The 26,168-nt window shown below is 46.4% G+C and overlaps 2 protein-coding genes across 11 annotated transcripts in view; one reads left to right on the top strand and one right to left on the bottom strand.

Moving 5' to 3' along the window:
• Positions 1-9,079, top strand: part of MARF1 (meiosis regulator and mRNA stability factor 1) — a 48,773-nt gene extending 39,694 nt beyond the window's left edge. For all 10 annotated transcript variants that reach the window (XM_061600412.1, XM_061600415.1, XM_061600408.1 and 7 more), the window contains 5 exons: positions 409-618; positions 1,710-1,770; positions 1,903-2,037; positions 3,577-3,747; positions 6,366-9,079. In XM_061600412.1, the coding sequence (XP_061456396.1) occupies positions 409-618; positions 1,710-1,770; positions 1,903-2,037; positions 3,577-3,747; positions 6,366-6,601 (813 nt within the window). In that variant the 3' untranslated portion in view covers positions 6,602-9,079. The remainder of the gene's footprint in view (positions 1-408; positions 619-1,709; positions 1,771-1,902; positions 2,038-3,576; positions 3,748-6,365) is intronic.
• Positions 9,080-9,783: 704 nt separating this feature from the next.
• Positions 9,784-26,168, bottom strand: part of BMERB1 (bMERB domain containing 1) — a 64,113-nt gene continuing 47,728 nt past the window's right edge. Inside the window, exons 4-6 of the mRNA XM_061599933.1 lie at positions 17,734-17,848; positions 16,893-16,975; positions 9,784-15,794 (exon numbers count right to left, since the gene is read on the bottom strand). Of these exons, the coding sequence (XP_061455917.1) occupies positions 15,673-15,794; positions 16,893-16,975; positions 17,734-17,848 (320 nt within the window). The 3' untranslated portion in view covers positions 9,784-15,672. The remainder of the gene's footprint in view (positions 15,795-16,892; positions 16,976-17,733; positions 17,849-26,168) is intronic.

The raw sequence follows: 26,168 nt of genomic DNA, 5'->3' as shown, positions 1-26,168 counted from the left end.
CATGGTACCATAAGTTCCACTTGCTTGCCCCCCACCCCTTGATCATTCTTGCTGCCACATTCTGTTACCAACGGAAGTTTCCAAACTCTTTCTAAGCCCAATATAGAATGCACTGTAGTATTCCAGCCTGGATATAACTGAGTGAGTCACTGAGGCTTTCTCCCGAAAAAGCTGCAGCTGATGAACCAGGCAAAGCTTGAACAATGTTTTTCTGCAGAGCTATCTGCCTTTTTTTTTTTTTTAGCAACTATTATGTCATTTGAATTGATTTTTAATTGTAATCTAGTCTAGAATTGCATTTATATTGAAGAGCAGGTAAGAAATATGTTCAAGCATATTATTTTATTTAATATTCTGCAGCGCACAAGGGTTGGGAGACTTAAAATGCATGTTCCCCCCCCCCTGCAGGTTTTTATTGAAGGTGAGGCAGAATATGTCAAGCTTACAAACTTGTATGTGTTTGCCAAGAAAGTGTGGGCTTTGCTTCATACCTACCATTACCAACAAATCTTCATTCATGAGTTCTCAACAGCGTATAGCAAATACACAAGTGAAGTGTTGCAACCCAAAGAATATGGCTACAGCACTCTTGAAGAACTCCTGGGAGCAATTCCACTGGTTTGTAGCAGTTTTTTTTATTAGCAGTATTTAATTAAATCCTAAGATCCCCAAGTGTAATTTCAGTTGTTTCTAACGTAGATGTGCTGTAGAGCTCCACATCTTGCAGTGTCAAGAGACAGATGCTTTGAAGACTAGGATTGCCTGACCTACAACTATGAGCCCCCTTCAGTTCAAAAGGCAAAAGTCTATGTCTCTCTCAGCATCACAGCTATTTCTTCCTACACAGGAGTCTATTCTTTTGTCCTGTGGGAATTTAGTGAGAGTCCCTAGTTGTCCAGCATAATGTTTCTGTTGTGTGTCTACACTAAGGAGCACTTTTTTCCTTGCTCCTGGGGAAAAAGAACACCTTAAATCTCCATCCACCCACCCACCCCTGAACGGGTTTAGTCACGAAGAAGCTGAATTCATTTAAATGCCACTGTAATTTGTTAAACCTAAGTGCTTAGCTTTGCTTGCAAATCCTACCTTATTGGTTTCTCTCTGGCTGGTATGGGCTAAACAGCTAGATCAGTGGTTCTTAACCTTTTTGGGGTCATGGACCCCTTTGAGAATCTGATGGAAGTTATGGAGCCCCTCCCCAGAAAAAATGCCCATAAACACATACATATAAAAAAAATTGTGTCCGCTTCATGGACCCCAGGTTAAGAACACCTGAGCTAGATGATTGTTCTTTGATTCCAAACTGGAAGTCATAGTAGGACTGTTGGGGCGTGGGGGTAGGGACATAGAGGAGCTTGGACCAACCAAGTGGCCTTGCCAGACTGGAGATGGAGCTGCAGTCTTGTGCCTTCTCCAGCTTGAGTCATGGATGATGGGGTTGTAGCCCTGCCCTGGGACTTTTGGTGGAGGGCAGGCAAGAAAACAAATAAATAATATGGTCAAAGGACTCATAAGGCCTGGTATTTCATTATGCCTGGAGGGGAAATAGATATTTTTAAACTGTTAGACTCCAGCCAAAGATTGACTATAGTTAGCTTCCTGGAGGAATACCAGAGAAGAGAGAAGACAAGGAAAGTGTCCTTCAAATAAAAGAATTTCACTGAGTTCAGTCATGTCTCAAACCTCGGTATTGCTGCCTTTTTAAATAGGTGGTCTGGATAAAAGGTCATGGTCATAAGAGAATTGTTGTCCTCAAGAATGACATGAAAAGTAAGTAAGCCTTGTTTTGAGTTGACTTTTTTAAGATAAAAAAATACCCAAGTTACTATCAGCACTTGGATGATGTGCAAATTTGTCAATCAGAAACGTTACCCCCTACCCACCCACCCTGCTTTCTTGTAGCTCGGTTCACTTTGCGCAACCTTCCTCACGCCGATGAGAATCGTGGAAACCATCTTGGTGAAGGTGATGGACAAGACACGGAGACAGCGAGAGACAGCGAATCCTTGGAGTTGAAACTGGAAGCATCAGATTCTGGTAACGCATTGATTGGCTGCACATAATGGTCTAATGGGCATAAGCTGAAAAATAAGCTGCCTTGACTTAGGTAGAACTTGGCCTTTCCTTTGCCGTTCTTTCCTGCCACTGTTGCTTCTCTGGCCACCTCTGTCTCGGGCAAGGTGCTGAACGTTGCTATAGCCGCAAGACTACAAGTCATGTCTTGGGGTCAGGGACACTGATCCTTGCACCAGATCGGGGGGGGGGGACCTTTATCAGCCTGAAGGCCACATTCCCTTCTGAGCAGCCTTCCAGGGGCCACATGCCAGTGGTATACAGGGCCAGAGGCAAAAGGGAGTGGAGCGATGAATGGATGATCTACCCTCCAATCTAGGCAAGCAGGAGACATGATCAGGGCTCGAGGGCACCGTCCAGCCAGACACAGGGAAGGTGCAGATCAGGGCCAACCAAAAATGTGTGGTTGCCAAGATCTTGTCCCTCCCTCACAGAATGGAATCTTGCCTCTGGCGTTGTGTTGCGTGTGGCACAAGTGCAGCACGAGGTCAAGGACAATTCTCAGCCTTCCTCTCCAGCTCTAAGCTTAGACTGGAAGTGAGATTTCTTGCCATATGAAAAAACAAACCTTGTTCCACCTTGCGGGTAGAGGGTATGTGCAAGCCTGTCCTGTGCTTGCTGGGTGCCTTGTGTATCCCCAGCCGCCATGGAGAGGCGGAAACGCGAATCCCCACCTTCGCCCTCCATCCCAAAGGCAGAGGGTGGTGGCTTGCTCTGGCTCTGTGCTTTCACCCAGCATGGTTTCGACCCAAAGCAAATCCCAGGCCTCCACCTGACTTTGGAGCACCGGCTTCTTCCTCTGCAATTGCCGCATTGGGAGCATCAGCCTTGCACTCATCGTGCTTGCCAGAGGCTGACTAAGCAACCATCATGGCAGATGTTGTAGGCAAGTTGGTTTGAGCCCAAGAGGCAGTGAGGGCCGTCAACTTGGATGGCTTTTAAAAAGGGTTAGGTGAGTTCATTGAGGATAAGGCTATCAGTAGCTATTAGCCATGCTGCCTGTGTTCTGCCTCCACAGAGATAGCGTGCTTCCAAATATCAGTTGCTGGAAACCACAGGAGACGACTGCTGTTGTGCTCAGGTCCTGCTTGAGGGCTTCCCTTGGGCATCTGGTTGGCCACTGAGAACAGGATGCTGGACTAGATGGGCCACTGGCCTGATCCAGCAAGCTTTTCTTATTTTCTCATGTGGTTTTATAGTTATGCCTTGTAGCCTTGACAAAACTAGGTAGCACCAGCAGAGGCTGGACCATTTGAGCAAATTGTGGCAGGGCCTGCCAACCTTAGTTTGCCCTCAGCCAGTCCCAACTGCCTGCCTGCCTGCCTGCCTTACCTACAACCGGTCAGCGGGTAGTTCTTCCTATCATTGACCCTGGCTTCCCCTGCTGCCGGTCTTCCTGCCTTCCACCCCGCCAGTCTCAATGGGCTTGCTGGGTTCCCTCCTGTGCTGTGATGCTAGGGAGGAGAGTGAGTTCTGGTTTTCCCCTCTCTGGTTTCTCTACAGTTTCTAATCCGTCTGAGCAAGAGCTGCTTTGCCTCACAAACACGTCGCCCGTGGATCTGTTGTGTGAGCCTGTCCCTTCCTGCCTTCCCTCCCCACAACTGAGACCGGACCGCGTCATTCTTGAATCGGCAGATCTCATTCAGTTTGAAGAACATCCACCAATCCTTTCAGGTAAAAAAAAAAGATTGTGTCCCTAAAGGAGACTTGCCTCAAGCAGAGCCTCACAACGTTTGGATCAGAACCTGCTTACATTATTATTATCATCATCATCATCATCTAGATTTATTGCCCGCCCTTCACCCAAAGGTCCCAGGGCGGGTCACAACAGTCTTAAAATTCATCATTAAAAACAGTTAAAAATAACATCATCACATCACAGAAAATAGGGTGGGTCCTAAAAATAAAAGTCTCAAGTGTCAAAGGCCAGGATAAACATGTGCATCATCAGCATTCACCAGAAACAGTATATGGAAGTTGCCAGACACACACACCCCTGTGGGGAGGGAGTCCCATAACTTGAGGAAGCCCTTCTGCCCTTCATCTCATGACCTGCTTTCAAAATCGCTGGGCTTCCCTCCCAATGCAAGGCAAGTGCTGCAAACAGATTCCTGCTCTGTACAAGCAGCAGAATGAGGTGGTAGGTGGTAGAGCAGACTTTGCCACTTGAAGGTGCAGGTAAGGAGCGCCCTGTTTGAATGCATACACTTCTTGCACAAATAATGCTGATGTATTGGGGGATCCCATCCATTCTTTCACCTCATTCTGTTGTGGAAAATATGAAGGTTTGCTGAACATAATGCAGATCAAGAGCTTCTTAAAAAAAAAAATTTTAATTACTTAGATCCTAGTCTTAGTATGGTTCTTATGCCATAAGCAGCCTTCCCAAGCCTGGTGCCTGATAGATGTTGTACTCCAACTCCCAGCAGCCCCAGCAGGCATGGCTAATGGGAGTTGTAGTCCAGCTATATCTGGAGGGCACCAGGCTGTGGGAGGCTGCCCTAAGCTATAGGGCATAGTAAATCTTGACAGTGTACATGCACGCACAACATACTCGTTCTTGGGAAAAGAGGGAAAGTATGGGGGCCTGACATTTCCCATTTTAAAAATGAAATACTTCAGTGTTGCGAAATGTTCCATGGCAGTATCCACAGCACTTGAGCAATCCTCTTGCAACAATACTTTTAACAGCACTTCACGTAGATTACATACAGGGCCAGCTCCAGAGGGTGGCCAGGTGGGGCCCTCGCTGAGGGCCCCGTGGCCCACAGGGGCCCCTGAAGAACCCCTATTTATGGTGGGGGAGTAGTGCTGCCCTTCCGCAGCAGGCTCCCTGCCGTGGATCACAGGGAGGGAGCTGCCCGCCTGTGCCCACTCGCTTGCCCTCCCCCCTGCCCCCCTCACTCTCTCACGCACCCAATCTCCCCCCCACCTGCCTGGTAGGTAGGGCGTGTGTGCGGGTGCCAGGGCAGGCTGGTGCCCAAGGGTCCCGGCATGCCTGGGGCTGGCCCTGATTACATAGGTAGCTTCGGAAAACTAGAGCGAAGGTTGGATGTTCATAGTGTTGGATTTTTTCGAGATATATTGCAGCAGAGTGCAGAAATCACTAAAGCAGAGTGCAGAAATCAAGAAACTTAAGGTTTATCACTACAAAGACTCATACATGCTCCTGCAACTATTGTCAAGCCATGAGGCTTGCACTCACAGGCACTATCTCTGGCTAGACAGAAAGAGAAGGGAGGAAGGGGAGGAACAAAGCCTGCATTAAACAAACAAGTAGCTTAAAGATGAAATCGGTGAGGGAAGAAGGTTGCTTCTCTCTCGCTGTCTCTCTCACTCACTAGTTCAGATTATTTATTAACATGTGTTGGTGCTTTATCCCCAACACAGAGAAGCTCCATTCATTAGCCTGCATCTCAGCCACTTTAGAGTTTCAAGGGCATGGGCAAGCTTCTCCAGAGATGGTTCCATATAACCACATCCAACTCTGGTGAGTGTGCAGACAGCCGGTTTACACATGCTGCTTGATAGAACCACACACCCCTATTTCTCCTTCTGCTTGGAAAGCCCCAAGAAAAAGGCCGACAGTGGCCAGAGGCTGCTGCACAGCTTCCCTCGCGTGAGCTCCAGACAGCTTTAGTTTTCCCAGATTTCGCACCTTTCAATCCTTCAGGAGAGTTGGACCAAACAGGATCCAGTTCGTACCAAGGAGCACATCCTGTTTACGTTTCTAGCCAATGATTCAGTGGCACTTGCTGTTCATGTATACCCCATAATATAGTAATATATCCTTGAAGGAAGGGCCATAGCTCAGTGACAGAGCATCTGCCTTGCATGCAGAAGGTCCCAGGTTCTATTCCCCCGTGTCTCTAGGTATGAGTGGGAAAGAACCCTTCCTGAAATCCTGGAGAGCTGCTGCCAGTCAGTGTAGACAATACTGAGTTAAACAGACCAGTATAAGGCAGCTTTCTTTGCTTTGGGGAAGGGCTGCAGCTCAGAGGCAGAGCACCTGGTTGGCATGCAGAAGGTCCCAGGTTCAATTCTTGGTGTCTCCAGGCAGGGCTAGGAATGTTCTCTGTCTGAAATCCTGGAGGGCCACTGCCAGTCAGTGTAGGTAATATTGAGCTAGATGGACCTCATAGAAGACAGCGTCCTATGCTGTGTTCCTAATATGAATAGTGCCTTGCACTGGCAGCTCATCTTTGCATTGAAGGACGGACTAGGTATTAGGTGTACTGATAGATGTGTCGGGAAATAATTTTTGAAACAGAGTGGTATCTCTTTCCCTTTAGAGTTCATGATTTTAACGAAAGAGGAGGAGAACGCTCCAAGTCCTTCGAAAACTAAAGAAGAGCAGAGCCGCTTCCCCGCAGCCTCTAATGCTGCGGAAAATTCTTCAGCACCTCCCTGCCTGTCGTTTGAATCCCAGCCAAGCAAAGAAGCCACAGACAGCCCAGCCAGAAAACAGCATAAAAACCGGGTTAAGTTGGCAGCCAATTTTTCACTTGCCCCTGTAACCAAGCTTTAAATCTTGTCACGGTGTGAGAGGCAGCACGTTGTTAGACTGAACAGGAAATGAAGCTATTGGCTACCCTTTATATTTTGAATCACAGATTGGGGGCCGGGGTGGGTGGGTCACTTGCGTTCTCTTTGTTGCTCTTGACTACCTTCTGTGAGGATTTTGTTCAATTTACACTGAATTCAGCTGGGCAGATATTTTTATTTGAACTTCAAGCATTAAACATTTTACTGTTCCTTTTTTTCATTCTGTCAAATGTCAGCAAAAAGCAAATGTTAAAACCTTGACTTGGAACGGAATGGATTTTAAGTTTCTGGAACCTCATCACTAGTGTAAATCCTTCATATAGCATATGAGTCTATAGGCTATTTTAACTTGTATTTTCTAGACAGTAGTAATCAAATGCATCATCTGTCTTGCAAGACAGCCTATTGAGAACTTTTTATTTTTTAATTGTCATTAGGATTGGATTAAAACCTGCAGTGGAGTCTTCAGTGTTAAATTGATGAGGGCAAAACTTAGGATTTTTTTTTCTGATGACTTGTAATTGACTGTCAAAAGATGACTGTAAAACAGAGCTGGGGAACCTAGCAACCTGTGTCCCTCTATATGTTGTTGGGACCTGCAACTCCCAGCAGCCCCAGCCAGCATGGCCAGTGGTCAGGGAGTATGGGTGTTGCAGTCCCAACAACTTCTGGAGCGGCCATATGTTTCCCATTCCTGCTGTAAAGGATTGCGTTGGCTTATTACAAAACCCCTCTTAAATGCCTTCTGTAATCAGTTCCATTGAGGAATCTTGTAGGAAGTTGAGGATGGTTTTTAAGCTTCCCTTTTATTGAGTGCTCCAAGTTGATGCTGTTCTGGATTCAGAAAATAAGTCTTGGTGGCATGCATTTTGAAGTAAACTTTGAGATGCTTCTTGCAGCATCTGCTGATGACATTACTGGGAGTATTTTGATATTTCAAAAATATGCATTTAAGTGCATAAATTATAAATCGCAGCAAGGGGGTTTAAAGGAGCTTTTTTTAAAAAATGGAAAGTAATGATTCTACTTCCACTTGCACAGAAATACGAGCAGTACGTGGAAATGCCACAGTTGTGGTGCTTTTTCCTCGTTTTCTAGCTTTTAAACATCTAGTAAATGGGAAGCTTAATTTGAGTTGGTACATTTTTAACTGTGTCTGGTCTTTATCCTGATGTTTACTTTTGAGTGTTCAAACCTGCTTTTCTGTGTGGTTTTTTCCTTCCAATTCCAATAGTGACATTTCTGTTGGCTTTTAGAAAGGCAGGCCATTGTCGAAGGAGGCGAGTCGTTGGAGTCCCTTTAACTTTCTTTGTAAAGAGAGCTAAAACGTCTTCTGACCAAAGCTTTTATACCCCCTGTTGGGTAAACTTGGCACTTACAATGGGTTGTATTTGCCAGGCAAGGATTCTGAATTGCTCGTCACAAAGAGAGGACCTATACCCAAAGGGTTACACTGGCTGAACAGATAGGAATGTTTTTGCAACAAATCATATTTTGAAAAGCGTCAGGGACTGAAAAGCAGGCTTGGATTTCACAGCCAGCAACTGGAAAAAAAATGTCGCTCGACGGCTATAGACAACTTTTTTAAAAAAATAAGGAATGGATTTTGTTTTAAAAAAATGTTTGTTTTAAACAAAGCCAAGTATTAAACAGCACTAAGTAATGATATTATGAATATCCATTATGAATGCAGAGAAATGCTGGAAGTTTTTCTGAGATCATGGCAAGGCACAGTGTGTTTGTGTGTGAGTTCACATCCTTAGGTTTCCTCTACAGACATGGGGTTTATAGGAATGAATTTTTTATATAAAAAAAAGTTGGAGCCATTTCATGAATTTAATTGAGAGACCATCTTTCCTTCACCTTATGTATCGCTTGCATAAAATGAAGGCCTGACCACTCTGTGTTTTGCCATGCGTGTGCAGAAACAGTCGTCATTTTGAGCCGCAGTTGCAAGTCATCTAAAAATAACGTTATATAGACCAAGTGTTTGTGAAATGTAGAGAAGAAATATCAGTACCGTTAATGTACCTGGGATACAGATGCAAGTTGTGCCATCTGTAGAGAATGAGAGATCTTTCTGGATTCATGTGTACTTCTGACCTAAATCGCTGTTTTGAAAGAGTTAGAAGATCCTTTGGGGGGCTTTCGTTTTTCATTGTGTGTAAGACCAGCTAGTTTGTGGCTTTGGTTTGTTTTTTTTGAAGGAATAATGTGACTGGAACGATTTGGAAAAGAATTAAGACAATGAAATTCTTTCATTTACACTTTACTAATTTTGATTTATTGGCTTTTTTTTCTAAAAAAAAAAAAAGTATCACTGAAGCCCTCAATTTATGCACCCTCAAGGAGACAACATTCATCTTTCTCCTTTATTGGCAACTCCCATTTGGACACTTTTGTGGCTCAAGTGCTGTTTTGTGTATTGGGACCAAACGGTTGTCAATAAAATTTTTCAAGCAAGCATGTAACCCTGTTTTGTGTTTTGATTTTAGGATGGGAAAAAAGTCCGTTGGAGCCAATAGGAGTCACCCTGCCAAGCCTAATTGCGGCATGGGTGGGCGTCTTCAGTGGGGAAGGCTTAAAAACCTTCTGCTGACTTTAAGAGGAGGGTTTTTACAGTTGCGTAGTGCGGATAAGGGAGGCCCCACAGACCCCATTTGGCTACAGGCTAATGGTTCCCCACCCCTGCTCCAGATGGAGGGAATAAGCAGCTGGATACAAACTTGTGATGGTTTTGGAAAGGTTCTTGGTGTCTTAAGTAGCTAAAACCGTGCCATGTTTGAGGGAGACAGCTCAGGTCTGTAATAGCTCAGAATCGTGTCATCCCAATGTGTGGCTTGTAGGATCCAGTAGACCAGCATTTTGCATCTAGTTCTACAACCCTGAGCCACCTTTTTTTGTCTCCCCTGGTTCACATCTCGCCTCTGGGTGATAGTAAAACACACACACGTGTAGATCCTACGCACCCCCACCCCAGCCTACAGCGCCCATGCGCTTCGTTAATTTTTAGATATAGGTGGTGAAAGCAGAGCATAGAAAATTCAGTTTCTTCAAGGAATATTTCACAAATATTTTTATTACTGTTTTGTTAAAACTGATGTAGGCACATCAGAAGGTTCTTATTTGCTATTTTAACGAGTTACATGACACGTACGTATTTTGGTATCCTTCTAACACAGATGTGCCTGCACTTTCTCGACTACTGAAGGTACAAAGAGAATGACATCTGGGCTACAGACTGAAACGCCAGTACTTGCTAGCAACAGTCTGGAGAAAGGCCGTAGCTCAGTGGCAGAACTTCTGCTTTGCGTGCGAAGGTCACAGGATCAGTCCCCAGCGTCTCCTTGGTAGGGCTTGGAGACGCCCCTACCTGAAATGCTACAGAACCGCTGCCAGTCAGTGTAGACAGTATTGAGCTAGGTAAACCCAAAGCCCTTACACAGTATAAAGCATCCAATGCTAGTCCCACCGAGAGCAGACCCGTTGAAGTTACTGGACACGACTGACTTGTGTTCACTAATCTCAGTGGGTCTACTCTGAGTATAACTCAGTTGGGTGAAGCCCTATGTTCCTATGACACCCCAGCCTCAAAGCGTTTTTGGCCCATGTGGCCCTTCCTGGCCAAGAAGTTCCAACTGGATGCTCCACATGCTGTGGCTATACTGTTGATGGGCACACGTTACCTCCAGCACGTAACTCTGGTGCTTAACGCTTGCACTGGCTTCCCATATGTTACCAGGGCAGGTTCAAGGTTTAACTTGGGTCTAGGGTATCTCAAGGACCACCTGATCTCTTATATCCCAGCCTGAGATCTTTGAGGGACTCTTCCATGGCTCAGATGCATGGCTTGTAACCAATCCCTCTTCCCAGGGAACACTTGGAGTTGTAGCTCTGTGATGGAAATAAGGGTCTCCTAACCATTGTCAGGACCCTTAACAAACTACAGTTCCCAGGATTCTTTAGGGGAAGCCATGACTGTTTAAAGTGTTATGATAGTGCTTTAAATGTATCGTGCTGATGAAGCCTTTAGAAGTTTTAAGCTTTTTGTTTTTAAGGGTGGAAGTATAAGGCAGAGCTGGCTCCAGATTTGAGAGGGACTTTGTCCTGCTATCTGCTATAACAGCATAGCCAGCCAGATGCCTCTTGGCAAGCCCACAAACAGGACATTGGCCAATAGCCCTCTCCTGTTCATACCCCCCCCCAGCAACTAGGATATCACCTCTGGTACTGGAATTAATACATAGCCACTGACAGCCTTATCCCCCATGAATTCTTAAAGCTGGCAGACATCACTGCATCTCGTGGTAGCAAATGCCATGGTTAGTTATGCCCTGGCGGTCGGTGGCATCTGCAGCATTGCAACAAGCTGTGTGTGTTTGGAGCTGCCTTTTGACATCTCCCACAATGAGCTGGGGGCAATGCTACATCAAGAGCACTTGAGCAACTATCCGGATCGCTTGATGCCACTATTTATATCATTGGGGGGGGGGGAGCACAGTGAGCATTGTCAGTGGCCTGTGCCAACTGCCCGAGGACACCAGGTGCTGATGCCTGCCCTGGTGTAAGGGCTGTTTTGTATGCAACGCTTTTTCTCTAAACAGAGAAGCTATACACATATTTCCCCCAAGGAAGGCGGTGGGCTCTCCAGCACTGGAGGCATACAAGAGGCAGCTGGACAGCCACCTGTCGGGTATTCTTTAAGTTGGATTCCTGCATTGACTCTATGGCCTTCTAGGCCCCCTTCCAACTCTGCTATTCTATGATAAACATTCACACTGCACCAGCCATTTTACATGCGGTCTTGCAGGAAGGTTTGTCTCCAAATCGGGGAGGAGTTAACCACGCAAAGCAGCCTTTGGCCCTAAGAGTCCAGATTGGAAAACTGGAGAGAAGTAGTAGCCTATTTCTCTTCATTTGTTAAACTATGAATTGCAGCTGCCCTTTGTGCAAAGGCTATCTCCTGTCAATGGATTCTGAAATGGAAGCGGACTGCCTTCAAGTCGATCCCAACTCATGGTGACCCTATGAATAGGGTTTCATGGTAAGCGGTATTCAGAGGTGATTTACCCATTGCCTTCCTCTGAGTCTGAGAGGCAGTGACTGGCCCAAGATCACCCAGTCAGCTTCATGGCTGTGGGGATTTGAACCCTGGTCTCCCAGGCTGTAGTCCAACACCTTAACCACTACACCACGCTGGCTCTCTAGACAGTGTTACATAAATTTATGCACAGTCTCTGCTTCTTTCTACTGTGATGGAGCGGTGGGAATTCACCATTTGCTACTATGCTAAGGATGCCACAGTGAATACGTGTCCTTTATGATGCCTGCCTGTGTTTGCTGCACCAGTCACAATAACAACATAAGAAAGGCGCTGCTTGGGTCAGGCCGGTAGCCCTTCAAGACCAGCACTACACTGCACTAGGCAACCAGAAGCCCATGGGAAGCCTGAAAGCACAGCCTGAGCACAACAGCCAACCAGCGGTGTAGTCTGCAGTCTTAAACCCCTTCCTTGTTTGGGAGCAGAGTCCCAGCAGGGTTCCTATGTCTCCAGCATCGTATGAGTCAAATTGGCATGAAAGGGGAGTGTGTTAGCCACTAAGAAGAGCCTTCTAGCCTGCTTCCTTGTCCTTTCCTGCTGATTGGAGCCAATCAAGGTGAAACGAGGTGAGTCAGCTGCTGAGAAGACTCTCTTCAGTAGCTAACACTCTTCCCTTTCGTGCTTATTGGTTCCTAGGGGCAGCTGCTGTTGTGAAAGAAGGCATTAACAAGGATCTAATTCTCAACCCACAGCAAAAAAGGGGGGGTGGCTGTGACTGTCATGAAGGAACCATGCACTTCTGGATTCCTTGTCCTTTCCTGCTGATTGGAGCCAATCAAGGTGAAACGAGGTGAGTCAGCTGCTGAGAAGACTCTCTTCAGTAGCTAACACTCTTCCCTTTCGTGCTTATTGGTTCCTAGGGGCAGCTGCTGTTGTGAAAGAAGGCATTAACAAGGATCTAATTCTCAACCCACAGCAAAAAAAGGGGGGGGTGGCTGTGGCTGTCATGAAGGGACCGTGCACTTCTGGATTTGCCACTACACTACTGCAGCCAACAGCAAGCTTGCTGAGGACTTTAAAAGGTTTCTGCCCCATGAGAATGTAGGAAGCTGCCTTATACAAAGACCATTAATCCATCTGGTTTGGTATTGCATACACGGACTGGTAGTGGCTGTCGTGAGATTTAGGAGTAGGATCCCTCCCAGCCCTACCTGGAGATGCCAGGGATTGAACCTGTGACCTTCTGAGTGCAAACAGGTGCTCTACCACTGAGCTACAGCTCTTCCCCAAAGAGGCCCTCCGGTTGCCCTGCCTGCCCCATGCTCCCTCTGGAAGAGGAAAGACCACAAGCGTTTACCATGTGGAGTCATGAGAACCATTGCAGTTTCCATTCTGCAGCAGATGGCCTTTGTGCCAATTGTGACCATACGGATATTTGCATTGCATGGGGCACCTAGGGGGCTCTCCAAAACCCCAACAGGCTGACACTAGTGTGGGAAACACCTATGTGATCTGACATATACACCCTTGGTGGAAACATCTGTGCCCAGGACCCATGTAATATGGGAACCAGCCTTTGGGGAGTGTCTGTGTGACTTCGACCCTGCCACAAAGACGATAGATATATTTTCCCCACCATTTAATCCTGTGTGTCGAATGACGCACAGAAGGTGCTGACGAAAGTGCTCCCTGCGCAACATTTTGTGGACTGCTGACGCTTGGTGCCGTTGCTTCTGAGTCCACGATGCCTGGTGATTCATTTTGGCTTTGTATCCTGGCATTCTCATTTTCATTCTTCCATGATCCTTGAAAGCTAACGCTTGCCATGCTGCGATTTATATATCAAATCAACAGCTTTCCCAGCGCTAGAACAAATGGCTATCCTGCAGCCTCATAGGAAGCTCCATTATTTGTAAGATCGTTTGTCCAGTTCATCCAGGACTGATTATGTCAGGGGTGGGGAAACTCAGGCCAGGGAGGGAGGGAAAGAGAAATGCAGCCCTCCAGGCCTCTCTCACACCTTTTGGATTTACCCCTCAGGCTCCTCCCACCCCCCAGCCACACTTGTCACTGGCTTTGCCTCACCTCCTCCTTGAGTGTTTTTTAGTGGAGGCTTGTCAGTTAGGGCGCATGGGAAGCTGCCCCACCAAACTCAGTCTAACCCCAGCCAACCCCAACCCGCCTGCCTTCTTAACTTACAGCCAGTGCAGGGGGTGTCCCTGCCTGTCGGCTTCTTCCTCCTCCTCAGTCCCAGTGTTACCCTTTGTAGAACTCAGCAGGGAGCAGATCAGGGTTAGAACTAAAACTAGTCGTTGGCTCTGGCTCCACCTGTTTTTGGTCTCTCTGCCTTCCGCCCTACCAGCCCCAATGGGCACCAGCCGCCATTGGTGATTTTGTCTGCCTGGAACTCATCCTTGACCTCCGATGATGACTCCTGCCGGCCAGGATGGAGAGGAGGGTGTGAGATACTAGCCTACTGTACAGAGGTACAGTGCAAATTCATTTGCCTCTGTCCCCCACCAGCCACTGGCATGCGGCCCTCAGGCTGAAAAAGTTCCCTGCCTCTAGTCCACGCTGACTGCACTCATGATGGTATCGGGGCAGTTATTACTCTATTCTGTTTTGAATACTGTTTGGACCTGCAAAAGTGTTGGGGGCACACATATTGCTTCTTTTTCAATCCCTGCACGTCCCATAACTTCCTACTGAAATCGTGTAACTTCGTATACTGCAAATGTTCTGGTGTTTGTTTTTTTGTCCTGCTTTTGTTGCACTGTGGCACGAGAGGGCCTCTCCTGATGGCAAGAATGCAATGTCACTGGGGAAGTATTGCCGAACTAATAAAGCCAAATGTTGTGTCCAGTTTAAATGAACCACAAATGCACTATTGTTGTATCAATGGCATGTTGCAGAAGATGCCTGAAGAAAACTACCACCACCAGTTTGGAGGGACCTCATGTCCCTAACAGTGAAATCCCAGACTTCTCTGGTTAAATGGAAGTTAAATGGAGCTTACTCTCTGTACGTAGCATAGACTTACAGCCTTAAGCAACAACTTTTTTAAAAACAACAACAAAATATTCAATGTATTTTATCCCCGCTGAGGAACACTCTGTGGGTCACAGCAAGTCCCTGATGCTGCAATCCTCTGCACACTTACTGAGTAGACCTGTATAGAATTGTGCTGCGTACGAATCACTGCAGTCTGACAGATCACTGGAAGGCAGTTTCAGGTAGATGCTCACCTGCAATTGTCTATTTACAATATTTATTCATACATCTGTAATTACTAAAAGTAGCTGCCGCGCTATGGGTTCCTGTTTTTCTTCCCATGGAGACAATGTTACCTGCCAACAGGAAAAGTGCGTGGAATGCATCCTATTCTACTCACAGAACAACTGAAATTGCTATTCTACATATTACTTGGTACGATTTTTGTTTTCCTCATTCGCAGCTGGGCATAAGGTGGCGGAGTCCTCCGCCCCAGTGGCAGCTCCATCTCAGTGGGGCCATGGAATCCACTCCAGGCTTTAGTCCAATCCTCCAAGGAGATGTCCAAAGTGCTGAAACTTTTTTTTAAGTTCGGCACCTTAGACAGCTCTTTGAAAGTTTGTACTATAACCTAGAGTAGATTCCGCTGACATGCACCCACCAACCGCCATTGCCTCTTCCATATATAAAGTGGCACCTGCCTGTTACCCATGAAACATCTCCCTAGTACATGTGTCTTTTCCTTTCTTTTTTTACACAAGTCTTCCCTGTCCTCTGGATATAGTTATACATAGATATACTCCTTGCCTTAAACCTAAGCATGCTTGCTGAGTCATCCATGCAACAGTGAAGAATTCACCGACAGGTACATTCAGCACAAAACAGTTACTGTAAAAAAAAAAAATAACCAGTACAGGAAACTCAACTATCAAGATGTGTGGATGTTTCATGTCCGTCTTCCGTCCACAGTTCTTCCATTGGGTCGGGGTGTTGAAAAGGAGGTGGTGCCCGAGAGGATGGCGCTACATGATGGTGCACTGGGTGGTCCCACAGCAATCCTTAATTAGAGCTATTCCCGTTTTGGCGATGGTGGGCTTGTTTGGGGGAAGAGGGGGAGGCTCTGCCTTCTTTTCTGTGGGCGTACCTGTGGCAGTCAGAATAGGGGACACCATTAATATCCAGTCTGGGTGGTTAAAAATTGCTCCTAACCCTCAAAACCGACACCTGTGGAACATAGGAAGTTGCCCAGGCCCTGTTTAAAGAGAAAGAACCCTAAGAAGGGAAAGCAGGAAGATCTTAGGGACATACAAAGCTGAGTCAAACGGCTGGTCCATTTAGCTCAGTATTGTCTACTCTGACTGGCAGCAACTCTCCAAGGTTTCAGACAGGAAGCCTCTCCCAGCCTTACCTGAAGATGCTGGGGATTGAACCCGGGACCTTCTGCACGCAAAGCAGATGCTCTACCACTGAGCTATGGTCCTTTCCCTTGTGCGGCATAGTGGGTAAGTTCTCCAGATGTTGGTGGACTCCAATCTCCTATCATCCCTGACCACTGGCCATTTCTGGGAATTGATAGCCCAGAGGTAGTGAACCTATGGCCTTAGAGATGTTGCTGAATTACAACTCCCATCAGCCCCAGGAGCATAGTCAGTGGCCCGGGATGATGGAAGTTGTTGTTCAGCAACAACTGGAGGTTGTTCCCCATCCTTGCTATCTGTAAGGAAGCCCCACTGTACTTAACAGGGTTTCCATCTTAGCAGACATGCCTAGAATTATAATATCAAGAAATAAGAAGAGCACTGCTGGATCAGGCCAATGGCCCATCCAGTCCAGCATCCTGGTCTCACAGTGGCCAGCCACTACAGTTCCCAGGATTCTTTGGGGGAAGCCATGTGCTTGAAATGTACGGCGTGGACGTCACCTTAGTTTTGCACAATTAGAGTGGACTAAAGTGGTCTGTTACCAAAATGCAACAAAGCCACCTTAAGAAAAGGAAATGGATTTTTTGCCGTTAAGAAAATGACAGGCGAACACATTAGGAAGACATAGAAGCACCTCACAGACAAATCAGGATGAATGCTCACTGTCATCTAACCTCCCAGGAAACTAATTGGAAGGAATGCCCAATGAAGATCAGACATTGTCTAACCTCCTCGCACAGTTGCTTTGCATAAGCCTGAAGCCTCAGCAGCTTATGGGGAGGGCTTCACTAGGTTCTTTGAAATTGTTTTTAAAAACTCACTGGCTGGAGATCTTCCAACTTTGTCTAAGGGTTTCAACTTGATCCGGAGGAACTCGGCCATCTCCTTGTCTTCCTCCTTCTCCCTGTTTTGAAGCAAAATTCATAATAAACTGTAGGCAGTGGTGGCCGGTGGCTATCGGGACCTGCAGGGGCGGAAGGCAGGGAGCCCAACAGTAGGGGGAGCCAGAGACAACAGCAGGCACAGCCAACTCGTTCTAGTTTTGCCCTCTCCGCCCTCCTCCCTGCTGAGCTCTACCAGGAGCAACACGGAGACTAAGGAGGAGGAAGCTGGCAGGCAGAGCCACCCACTAGGCAGGATGCAAGTCAGAAGGCAGGCAGCTGGGGGCTGGCTGAAGGCAGACTGAAGTTGGTGGGGTGGTGCCCCATTTGCCTTAATGGACCAATCTCCATTGCTGGTGGGTGGGAATCAGAATGGCTCCGGGATTTTTCCATGTAAGTTCAAGATGAAATGAAAAGTGATGATTGGCAGAAGGTGCAGACAAATAACATAGGGACATATGAAGCAGAGTCAGCCCCTTGGTCTGGGTCATCCCCTTTGACTATATGGGATGGTCTTGTTCCATTGTTTTGTTTTACAGTATCTTATATTTGTTGTGATTATAACATTGTTGTAAATCACTTGGAGACGTTCGGGTAACAAGCGACTAATAAATGTAAAAGTTACTATTATTATTGTTATTAATCCAGCTCAGTATTGTCTACACTGACTGGCAGCAGCCCTCCAGGTATCCCTGTTTGTTTTATTTAAAACATTTCTAAATGCATCATTCTCTCATACAGTCCTGTCCTTTCCCCCCTATATATATATATATATATTTACCTTAATCTCTCCACTTCAGCGTCATCAACAAGAAAGTCTCTTTTTTGTACCAGTTTGTGGATCTTCTGAATCAATTCATCTTCCCTTTGCTTCTGCGACTTCGCCTTGACCTTTTCTGCTCAAAAGACGAGAGAGTCCCGGTGAGTGGGGGGGGGGAACAGGAGGCAGATTGAAAGAAGATGCTTGGTTGAATTTTCGTCCGATTATGCTAATTCTGCTAACATGGGAAGCAGCCTTATACTGGATCAGACCATTGGCCCCATCTGACTCAGTGCTGCTCCACACTGATTGGCAGGGGCTCTCCAGGGTTTGAGACAGGCCTTCTGTCTCAGCCCCACCTGGAGATGCCGGAGATTGAACCTGGGACCTTCTGCATGCAAAGCGGATGCCTTGTCCCCAGGGCCAGGCCTCCTCCCCTGCTTGTTACATGTCCGTTAACAATGCAGGAAGGCAGGCTTCTGTCGGAGAGAAGCTACTCTCTACTCGGAATGGGGTTCGCTATCATTTTTCAATTTGTCAAATGGGCTGCCAGTTACGATTTGCCATAAATTGTGTTCAACTTGTTATCGCAATTCCCGGTTCTCCCTTTTCCCCCCGTTATTTTTTCTGAAAAATTGCATATATTTTTTGTTATTCCTTATGCTGCTGTATGATTTATATAATGTATACAGCAGCAGCTGATTACAAAAATTATTACGTAAATAATTACGTAATTCTTGGCATGGATTACAGCGTCGCCAACAGCCGCAGATGCACGCAAAGAGTGGGAGCCTATTCAACAACACAACAAACTTGGGGATGATCCCAGAATTTGATACCAAATCCAGTTTTGCAAATATTCTACGCCATCAGCCTTCACCAATCTAGTGCCGCCCTGGGCCCCTGCTGGGAGGAAGGGTGGGATATAAATCTGAAAATGGAAATGGACTGCCTTCAAGTCGATTCCGACTTATGGCAACCCTATGAATAGGGTTTTCATGGAAAGCGGTATTCAGAGGGGGTTTACCATTGCCTTTCTCTGAGGCTGAGAGGCAGTGACTGGCCCAAGGTCACCCAGTGAGCTCCATGGCTGTGTGGGGATTCGAACCCTGGTCTCCCAGGTCGTAGTCCAACACCTTAACCATTGCACCACACCCAACAAATAAACAAACAAACCTAGTGCCCTCCAGATGTTTGGACTACAACTCCCATCAGGACGTTGAGCGGAATGGACAGTGGGAGGAGGCAAAGGAGCGGAGAGGATTAGTAGAGAAGTTAGCAGGAAGCTAGAATGAAGAAGTCTAATCTTGATTCAATTAAAAACCGTACAGCATCTAGCACAGCTCATTACAATTGCTACAAGAGGCTGAGAAATCATTAAGTGGTCTGCCAAGTCCCTCACCAATTTTCAAGTGGTCCATGAGCAGGGGTGTAGTCATCCAGGGATGCGGGGGGGGGGTGTTGTAGACCCGTTACTTTTTTGGGAGCAGGGTCCCAGCCAGGTCCCTATGTATGAATGAAAGCCAATCAGCATAAAAAGAGAGCATGTTAGGCACTGAGAAGAGTCCTTATCCTTTCATGCTGATTGGAGCAAATCAAAATGTAAGGAGGTGAGCCAGCCACTTAGAAGACTCTTCTCAATAGCTAACACACAGCCTCTCCTTTCATGCTGATTAGCAAGCGAGATGACAAGGAGAGCAAGGACGACGAGGGAAAGTGGGAAAGGGGGCATGGCTGTGAGGGGTGTGTGGCATGACTATCATGAAGGGACCCTGCACTTCTGAATTTGCCACTACACTACAGTCCATGAGGGGAAAAGCTTTGGGAGAGTCTCCTGCCTCCCCCAAGAAGGGTGAAACCACTGTTCGTAAACCTCTCCAAGAGCTATGTTATATGTGCAGCATACGAACTGAACAAATAAAACTGACATGCGGTTTTCTCCAGAGAGCTACGGTAGAGAGGAGGGGCTGGAAGGTATCCAGCATACTTTGTCTTCTGGACAGAGGCTGAGTCACTGCCTCTCAGCCTCAGAGAAAGGCAATGGTAAATTAAAAAGGTAGCAGAGCAGCTTTTAAACTGACTGAGGGGGGAAACCCGACAGGAGCTGAGAAAGGTCCGGTTTGGAATAAACCTCCCCCCTGGGATAAAAACCAAAGAAATGATGAAATTTTAAAAGGGGTAGGCCTAGAAGTAGGCATTGTGAGAGCAGGGGCACAGGATATAAATTCAGAAGAGCAAAATTACCACAGGCCAAACCACAAGTGCCCAACACACTTGAAGAGAGACACTGCTTACAAGTGCCTGTACGCTAATGCTAGGAGCCTCCGAACCAAGATGGGAGAACTGGAGTGCTTGGTCTTAGAGGAGAGCATTGATATAGTGAGCATAACAGAGACCTGGTGGAATGGAGAAAACCAGTGGGATACGGTTATCCCTGGATATAAACTATATTGGAAGGACAGGGAAGGACGTATTGGTGGCGGAGTCACTCAATACATGAAAGAAGGCATTGAATCCAGCAAGCTCGAAACCCCTAAAGAGGCAGACTCCTCCACAGAATCGTTGTGGGTGGTGATACCATGCCCCAGGAGGGACTTAATACTGGGAACGATCTATCGTCCCCCTGATCAAAATGCTCAGGGAGACCTTGAGATGAGATATGAAATTGAGGAAGCATCCAAACTAGGAAATGTGGTAGTAATGGGTGACTTCAACTACCCGGACATAGACTGGCCGCATATGTGTTCCAGTCATGACAAAGAAGCAAAGTTTCTAGATATTCTAAATGACTATTCCCTAGACCAGTTGGTCATGGAACCGACCAGAGGGACAGCAACCCTGGACTTAATCCTCAGTGGGGACCGGGACCTGGTGCGAGATGTAAGTGTTGTTGAACCGATTGGGAGCAGTGACCACAGTGCTATTAAATTAAACATACATGTAAATGGCCAATTGCCAAGAAAATCCAACACGGTCACATTTGACTTCAAAAGAGGAAACTTCACAAAAATGAGGGGATTGGTAAAAAGAAAGCTGAAAAACCAAGTCCAGAGGGTCACATCACTCGAAAATGCTTGGAAGTTGTTTAAAAACACTATATTAGAAGCTCAACTGGAGTGCATACCGCAGATCAGAAAAGGTACCGCCAGGGCCAAGAAGATGCCAGCATGGTTAACGAGCAAAGTCAAGGAAGCTCTTAGAGGCAAAAAGTCTTCCTTCAGAAAATGGAAGTCTTGTCCGAATGAAGAAAATAAAAAAGAACACAAACTCTGGCGAAAGAAATGCAAGAAGACAATAAGGGATGCTAAAAAAGAATTTGAGGAGCACATTGCTAAGAACATAAAAACCAACAACAAAAAATTCTATAAATACATTCAAAGCAGGAGACCATCTAGGGAGGCGATTGGACCCTTGGATGATAAGGGAGTCAAAGGTGTACTAAAGAACGATAAGGAGAATGCAGAGAAGCTAAATGAATTCTTTGCATCTGTCTTCACAGTGGAAGATATAGGGCAGATCCCTGAACCTGAACTAACATTTGCAGGAAGGGATTCTGAGGAACTGAGACAAATAGTTGTAACGAGAGAGGAAGTTCTAGGCTTAATGGACAATATAAAAACTGACAAATCACCGGGCCCGGATGGCATCCACCCGAGAGTTCTCAAAGAACTCAAAGGTGAAATTGCTGATCTGCTAACTAAAATATGTAAGTTGTCCCTCGGGTCCTCCTCCGTGCCTGAGGACTGGAAAGTGGCAAATGTAACGCCAATCTTCAAAAAGGGATCCAGAGGGGATCCCGGAAATTACAGGCCAGTTAGCTTAACTTCTGTCCCTGGAAAACTGGTAGAAAGTATTATTAAAGCTAGATTAACTAAGCGTTTGACAAGGTACCTCACCAAAGACTTCTGAGGAAGCTTAGCAGTCATGGAATAAGAGGAGAGGTCCTCTTGTGGATAAGGAATTGGTTAAGAAGCAGAAAGCAGAGATTAGGAATCAACGGACAGTTCTCCCAATGGAGGGATGTAGGAAGTGGAGTCCCTCAAGGATCGGTATTGGGACCTGTACTTTTCAACTTGTTCATTAATGACCTAGAATTAGGAGTGAGCAGTGAAGTGGCCAAGTTTGCTGATGACACTAAATTGTTCAGGGTTGTTAAAACAAAAAGGGATTGCGAAGAGCTCCAAAAAGATCTCTCCAAACTGAGTGAATGGGCGGAAAAATGGCAAATGCAATTCAATATAAACAAGTGTAAAATTATGCATATTGGAGCAAAAAAATCTGAATTTCACATATACGCTCATGGGGTCTGAACTGGCGGTGACCGACCAGGAGAGAGACCTCGGGGTTGTAGTGGACAGCACGATGAAAATGTCGACCCAGTGTGCGGCAGCTGTGAAAAAGGCAAATTCCATGCTAGGGATAATTAGGAAAGGTATTGAAAATAAAACAGCCGATATCATAATGCCGTTGTATAAATCTATGGTGCGGCCGCATTTGGAATACTGTGTACAGTTCTGGTCGCCTCATCTCAAAAAGGATACTATAGAGTTGGAAAAGGTTCAGAAGAGGGCAACCAGAATGATCAAGGGGATGGAGCGACTCCCTTACAAGGAAAGGTTGCAGCATTTGGGGCTTTTTAGTTTAGAGAAAAGGCGGGTCAGAGGAGACCTGATAGAAGTGTATAAAATTATGCATGGCATTGAGAAAGTGGATAGAGAAAAGTTCTTCTCCCTCTCTCATAATACTAGAACTCGTGGACATTCAAAGAAGCTGAATGTTGGAAGATTCAGGACAGACAAAAGGAAGTACTTCTTTACTCAGCGCATAGTTAAACTATGGAATTTGCTCCCACAAGATGCAGTAATGGCCACCAGCCTGGACGGCTTTAAAAGAAGATTAGACAAATTCATGGAGGACAGGGCTATCAATGGCTACTAGCCGTGATGGCTGTGCTCTGCCACCCTAGTCAGAGGCAGCATGCTTCTGAAAACCAGTTGCCGGAAGCCTCAGGAGGGGAGAGTGTTCTTGCACTCTGGTCCTGCTTGCGGGCTTCCCCCAGGCACCTGGTTGGCCACTGTGAGAACAGGATGCTGGACTAGATGGGCCACTGGCCTGATCCAGCAGGCTCTTCTTATGTTCTTATGTTCTTATGAGAGCTCCTGTTAGAGATGGGGGCAATAAATCGACTCCATTTTTAAGAACGGCATGAGAATCCTTTGCATGCAGTCTTTAAGGAAGTAATGAAATTCTGTAACCTTGAGAAGTAGGGTAAAAAAAAATGATGATTGTAGGAGAACTATAAATTACTACTGGATTCATGGAAAGGGGTGGGAGTGGGGTAAATACTTGGCTAGGCAAGGCAGGGATGCTTTGCTTCATAAGCCACAGCATCAGAATGAATGAAAAAATGTCACTTTGAGGTGTGGGGGCAAAAAATTGTCCGTATTGGCCACTGCTTTCTTGGACATCTTGTCATTGCTCCCTGCTAACATGGCATCTTTGTAGCTGATACAGGTGGGCTAATCAGCCACAGTGGCTATGTTCTACGTCCACCATCGGAGGCAGTAGGCTTCATACCAATTGATGGGAATCACAAGTCGCAGACGGGGGGGGTTGTCCTGTTGCACTCAGGTCCTACTTATGGGGGGCATTGGCCTGATCTAGCAGAGCTTTTCCCATGGTCTTCTCCTACAGAAGCATTTGGTTGGCCACTGTGAGGATGCTGGACGAGATGGGCCTTCGGTCTGATCCAGCAGCCAGACTCTTCTTATCATGAGTAAGGGGTCTACCTGTGAGTAAGAATTCCCTGATACTCCTTCACTGCCAGCAGCTGTGGTTAGGGTGCGGTTTAGAAAGCCAGCGTATATAAGGCCTCCTTCATGAGCCTTCAAGTTGCTGAAACAACACAGGGTTCTGGTTCCTCGTTCTTCTCTAGCAAGGCCTCCTTTCCGGGTTGTACCTTGTGGAATACCCTGTGAGATTAACCGTGGTTTGCTTGGACTGCATTGCACTAGAAACCCTGACAATTGGGAACATTGGAACCTGCCTTATACAGAGTCAGACCATTGATCCATCTAGCTCAGTATTGTCTACACGGACAGGTAGCAACTCTCCAGAATTTCAGGAAAAGCTGTCTTCCAGCCCTACCAGGCTGTCGTCTGAAGGCCCGTGAAGCCACCACCTTGCTAAGCAGGTCTGGGTTTGCTTAATGCCTGGCAGGGGTGTAGTCATCTGGGATCCTGGGAGTGTGTGTCTTAGACCCCTTACTTTTTTGAGAGCTGGGTCCCTATGTTCCAGTCATCCAATCAGCATGAAAGGGGAGTGTATTAGCCACCGAGAAAAGTCCCAATGGGCGTCAATTGCAAGCAGGCCTTTATTAGTTCCTACTTCAAAAAGCCCAGACAAGTTGTGGAGAGTGAGAATTCTGTAATTGCAGAAGAAGAGAAAGTGAATCCTGATGCTAGCATCCCATCTACATCATCAAGCAGTTTGGCAGCAGCAGGAGATAAACGTGTAGACCTTGAATTCAGTAATTCAAGCAATATCTGCCAGTTAAAAGGACAGTCACGGAGTGACAGCAATAGAAAAGCAGAAAGCAGTATTCAAGCCTATAACTTTAGATGTTTGTCTGATCTCAGAAGGGGTGGGGCTGGGAGGGCGTGTGGCTGTGACAATCATGAAGGGCTTCTGAATTTGGCACTACGCTTGCCTGGATGGGAAGGCCACCCGGGAACCACATGTATGCCGCCTTTTCTGTGATGAAAGAAAGGTGGGGTATAAATGTAAGAAATACATAAAACCTGGAGATGCCAGGGATTGAACCTGGAGCCTAGATGTTCTGCCAGTGGGCTATGGCCCTTCCTCATATTAGCCCAGGAAGCGTGAATTGGATCATTATGCTTCAAAATGCAGAGTGAACTTAAATCATAAGAAGAGCCTGCTGGATCAGGCCTGTGTCCCATCTAGCCCAGCATTCTGTTCCCACAGATGCCTGTGGGAAGCCCATAAGCAGGACCTGAGCACAAGCGCACTCTCCTCTCCTGCCGTTCCCAGCAACTGGCACTGAGAAGCACACTGCCTCTGAGCATGCAGGCGGAGCGTAGCCATCCTGGCTAGTAGCCACTGATAGCCTTCTCCGTGTATTTGTCTAACCTTCTTTGAACGCCATCCAAGTTGGTGGCCATCACTGTCTCCTGAGGGAGCCAATGCCATAGCTGAACTATGTGCTGCTGTGTGAACAAGTCGATCCTTGCGCATCCCAACGTGGCGCTGCGGCATCCCTGCCAGATGTCTTCCCAGACTGTGCTTGAAAACCTCCAGCAAAGAAAGGCCACTCAGTGGCTCCTGGGGAAGTCTGTTCCACCATCAAACTCTTCTTACTATTAGGAAGCTTCTCCTAACAAGAAGCCAAAAGCTGCTTCTCTGCCATTTCTAATCTTGCCCTAGAGCAACAAAGAGCAACGCAGCTCCATTGTCTTTCTGACAACAGCTGTTTAAAGGCAGATGTTTAATTGGCAGGGGCCCTGACTGAGGCATCCACTAGGATGGATTCACACAGCAGAGGTCAGGACCTCCTACCTGAATGGTAGCTTATTTTTCCCCTGGAAAGTGAGAAGTGGCTTCCAGGTACTGAGGCCCAAAATCTCCACAGGGGTGAGGAACCTCAGACCCAGGGGCCAAACATGGCCCTCCAGACCTCTCTCTCTGGCCCTTGGGGCTCTCCAGAAGCCACACCTTCTTTCCCTAGGCCACAACCTTCACCGGTCTTGCTTCACACCCTCCTTGACACTTTTTGCCTGGCTACAAGGTGTCCTTCAAATCTTTTGTTTCTAAGATGTTTTAGAGTTTTTAGTGTTTTTGTTTGCCACTCTGGGCTTCTACTGGGAGGAAGGGTGGGATATAAATCAAATAATAAATAAATAAATAAATAAATAAATTTCAACAACTATAATAATACAGATTTGGTACCAAATTTTCCATTAATTTGTTGTCTATTGTTGTGGATTGGGTTTTCCATGACTATTTTTGAAATTGGATTTTTTTTTTAAAAAAACTGCCTCTAAAATAACAATATTAAGAAGTGTAATTGTATCAATATTTTCTTTCATTTATCAATATTTCCTTTTGAAATATTGTTATAAATATCAATATTTTTTGCAAGGTGAAAAAAACCTGATTGGTAAAAGCAGTGGCTAGCGGATAAAGAATGAACTCAAATTTATACCAGCCTGATAGATTGATGGAATGCTTTTGAGCCAGCACTGGCCAATGGATCTCACCCCTAATGGAAAGCAGCTTACTGTACAAAGATCAACTTCACATTCATTGCTCCTCCGACTTTGGCCTCTGACCCCGCTCACCAGGTGGTGGCCCCTGAAAGGTTGCTCAGAAGGGAATGTGGCCCTTGAAAAAGTTTTCCTAAACCTGGCCTAGACAATTAAATACAACGCTTCCCG

Source organism: Rhineura floridana, chromosome 17 (assembly GCF_030035675.1).
Source record: "Rhineura floridana isolate rRhiFlo1 chromosome 17, rRhiFlo1.hap2, whole genome shotgun sequence".
Taxonomy (NCBI): Eukaryota; Metazoa; Chordata; class Lepidosauria; order Squamata; family Rhineuridae; genus Rhineura; species Rhineura floridana.
The sequence above is the reverse complement of the archived record's forward strand: the minus strand, read 5'-3'. Positions and strand labels throughout refer to the sequence as shown.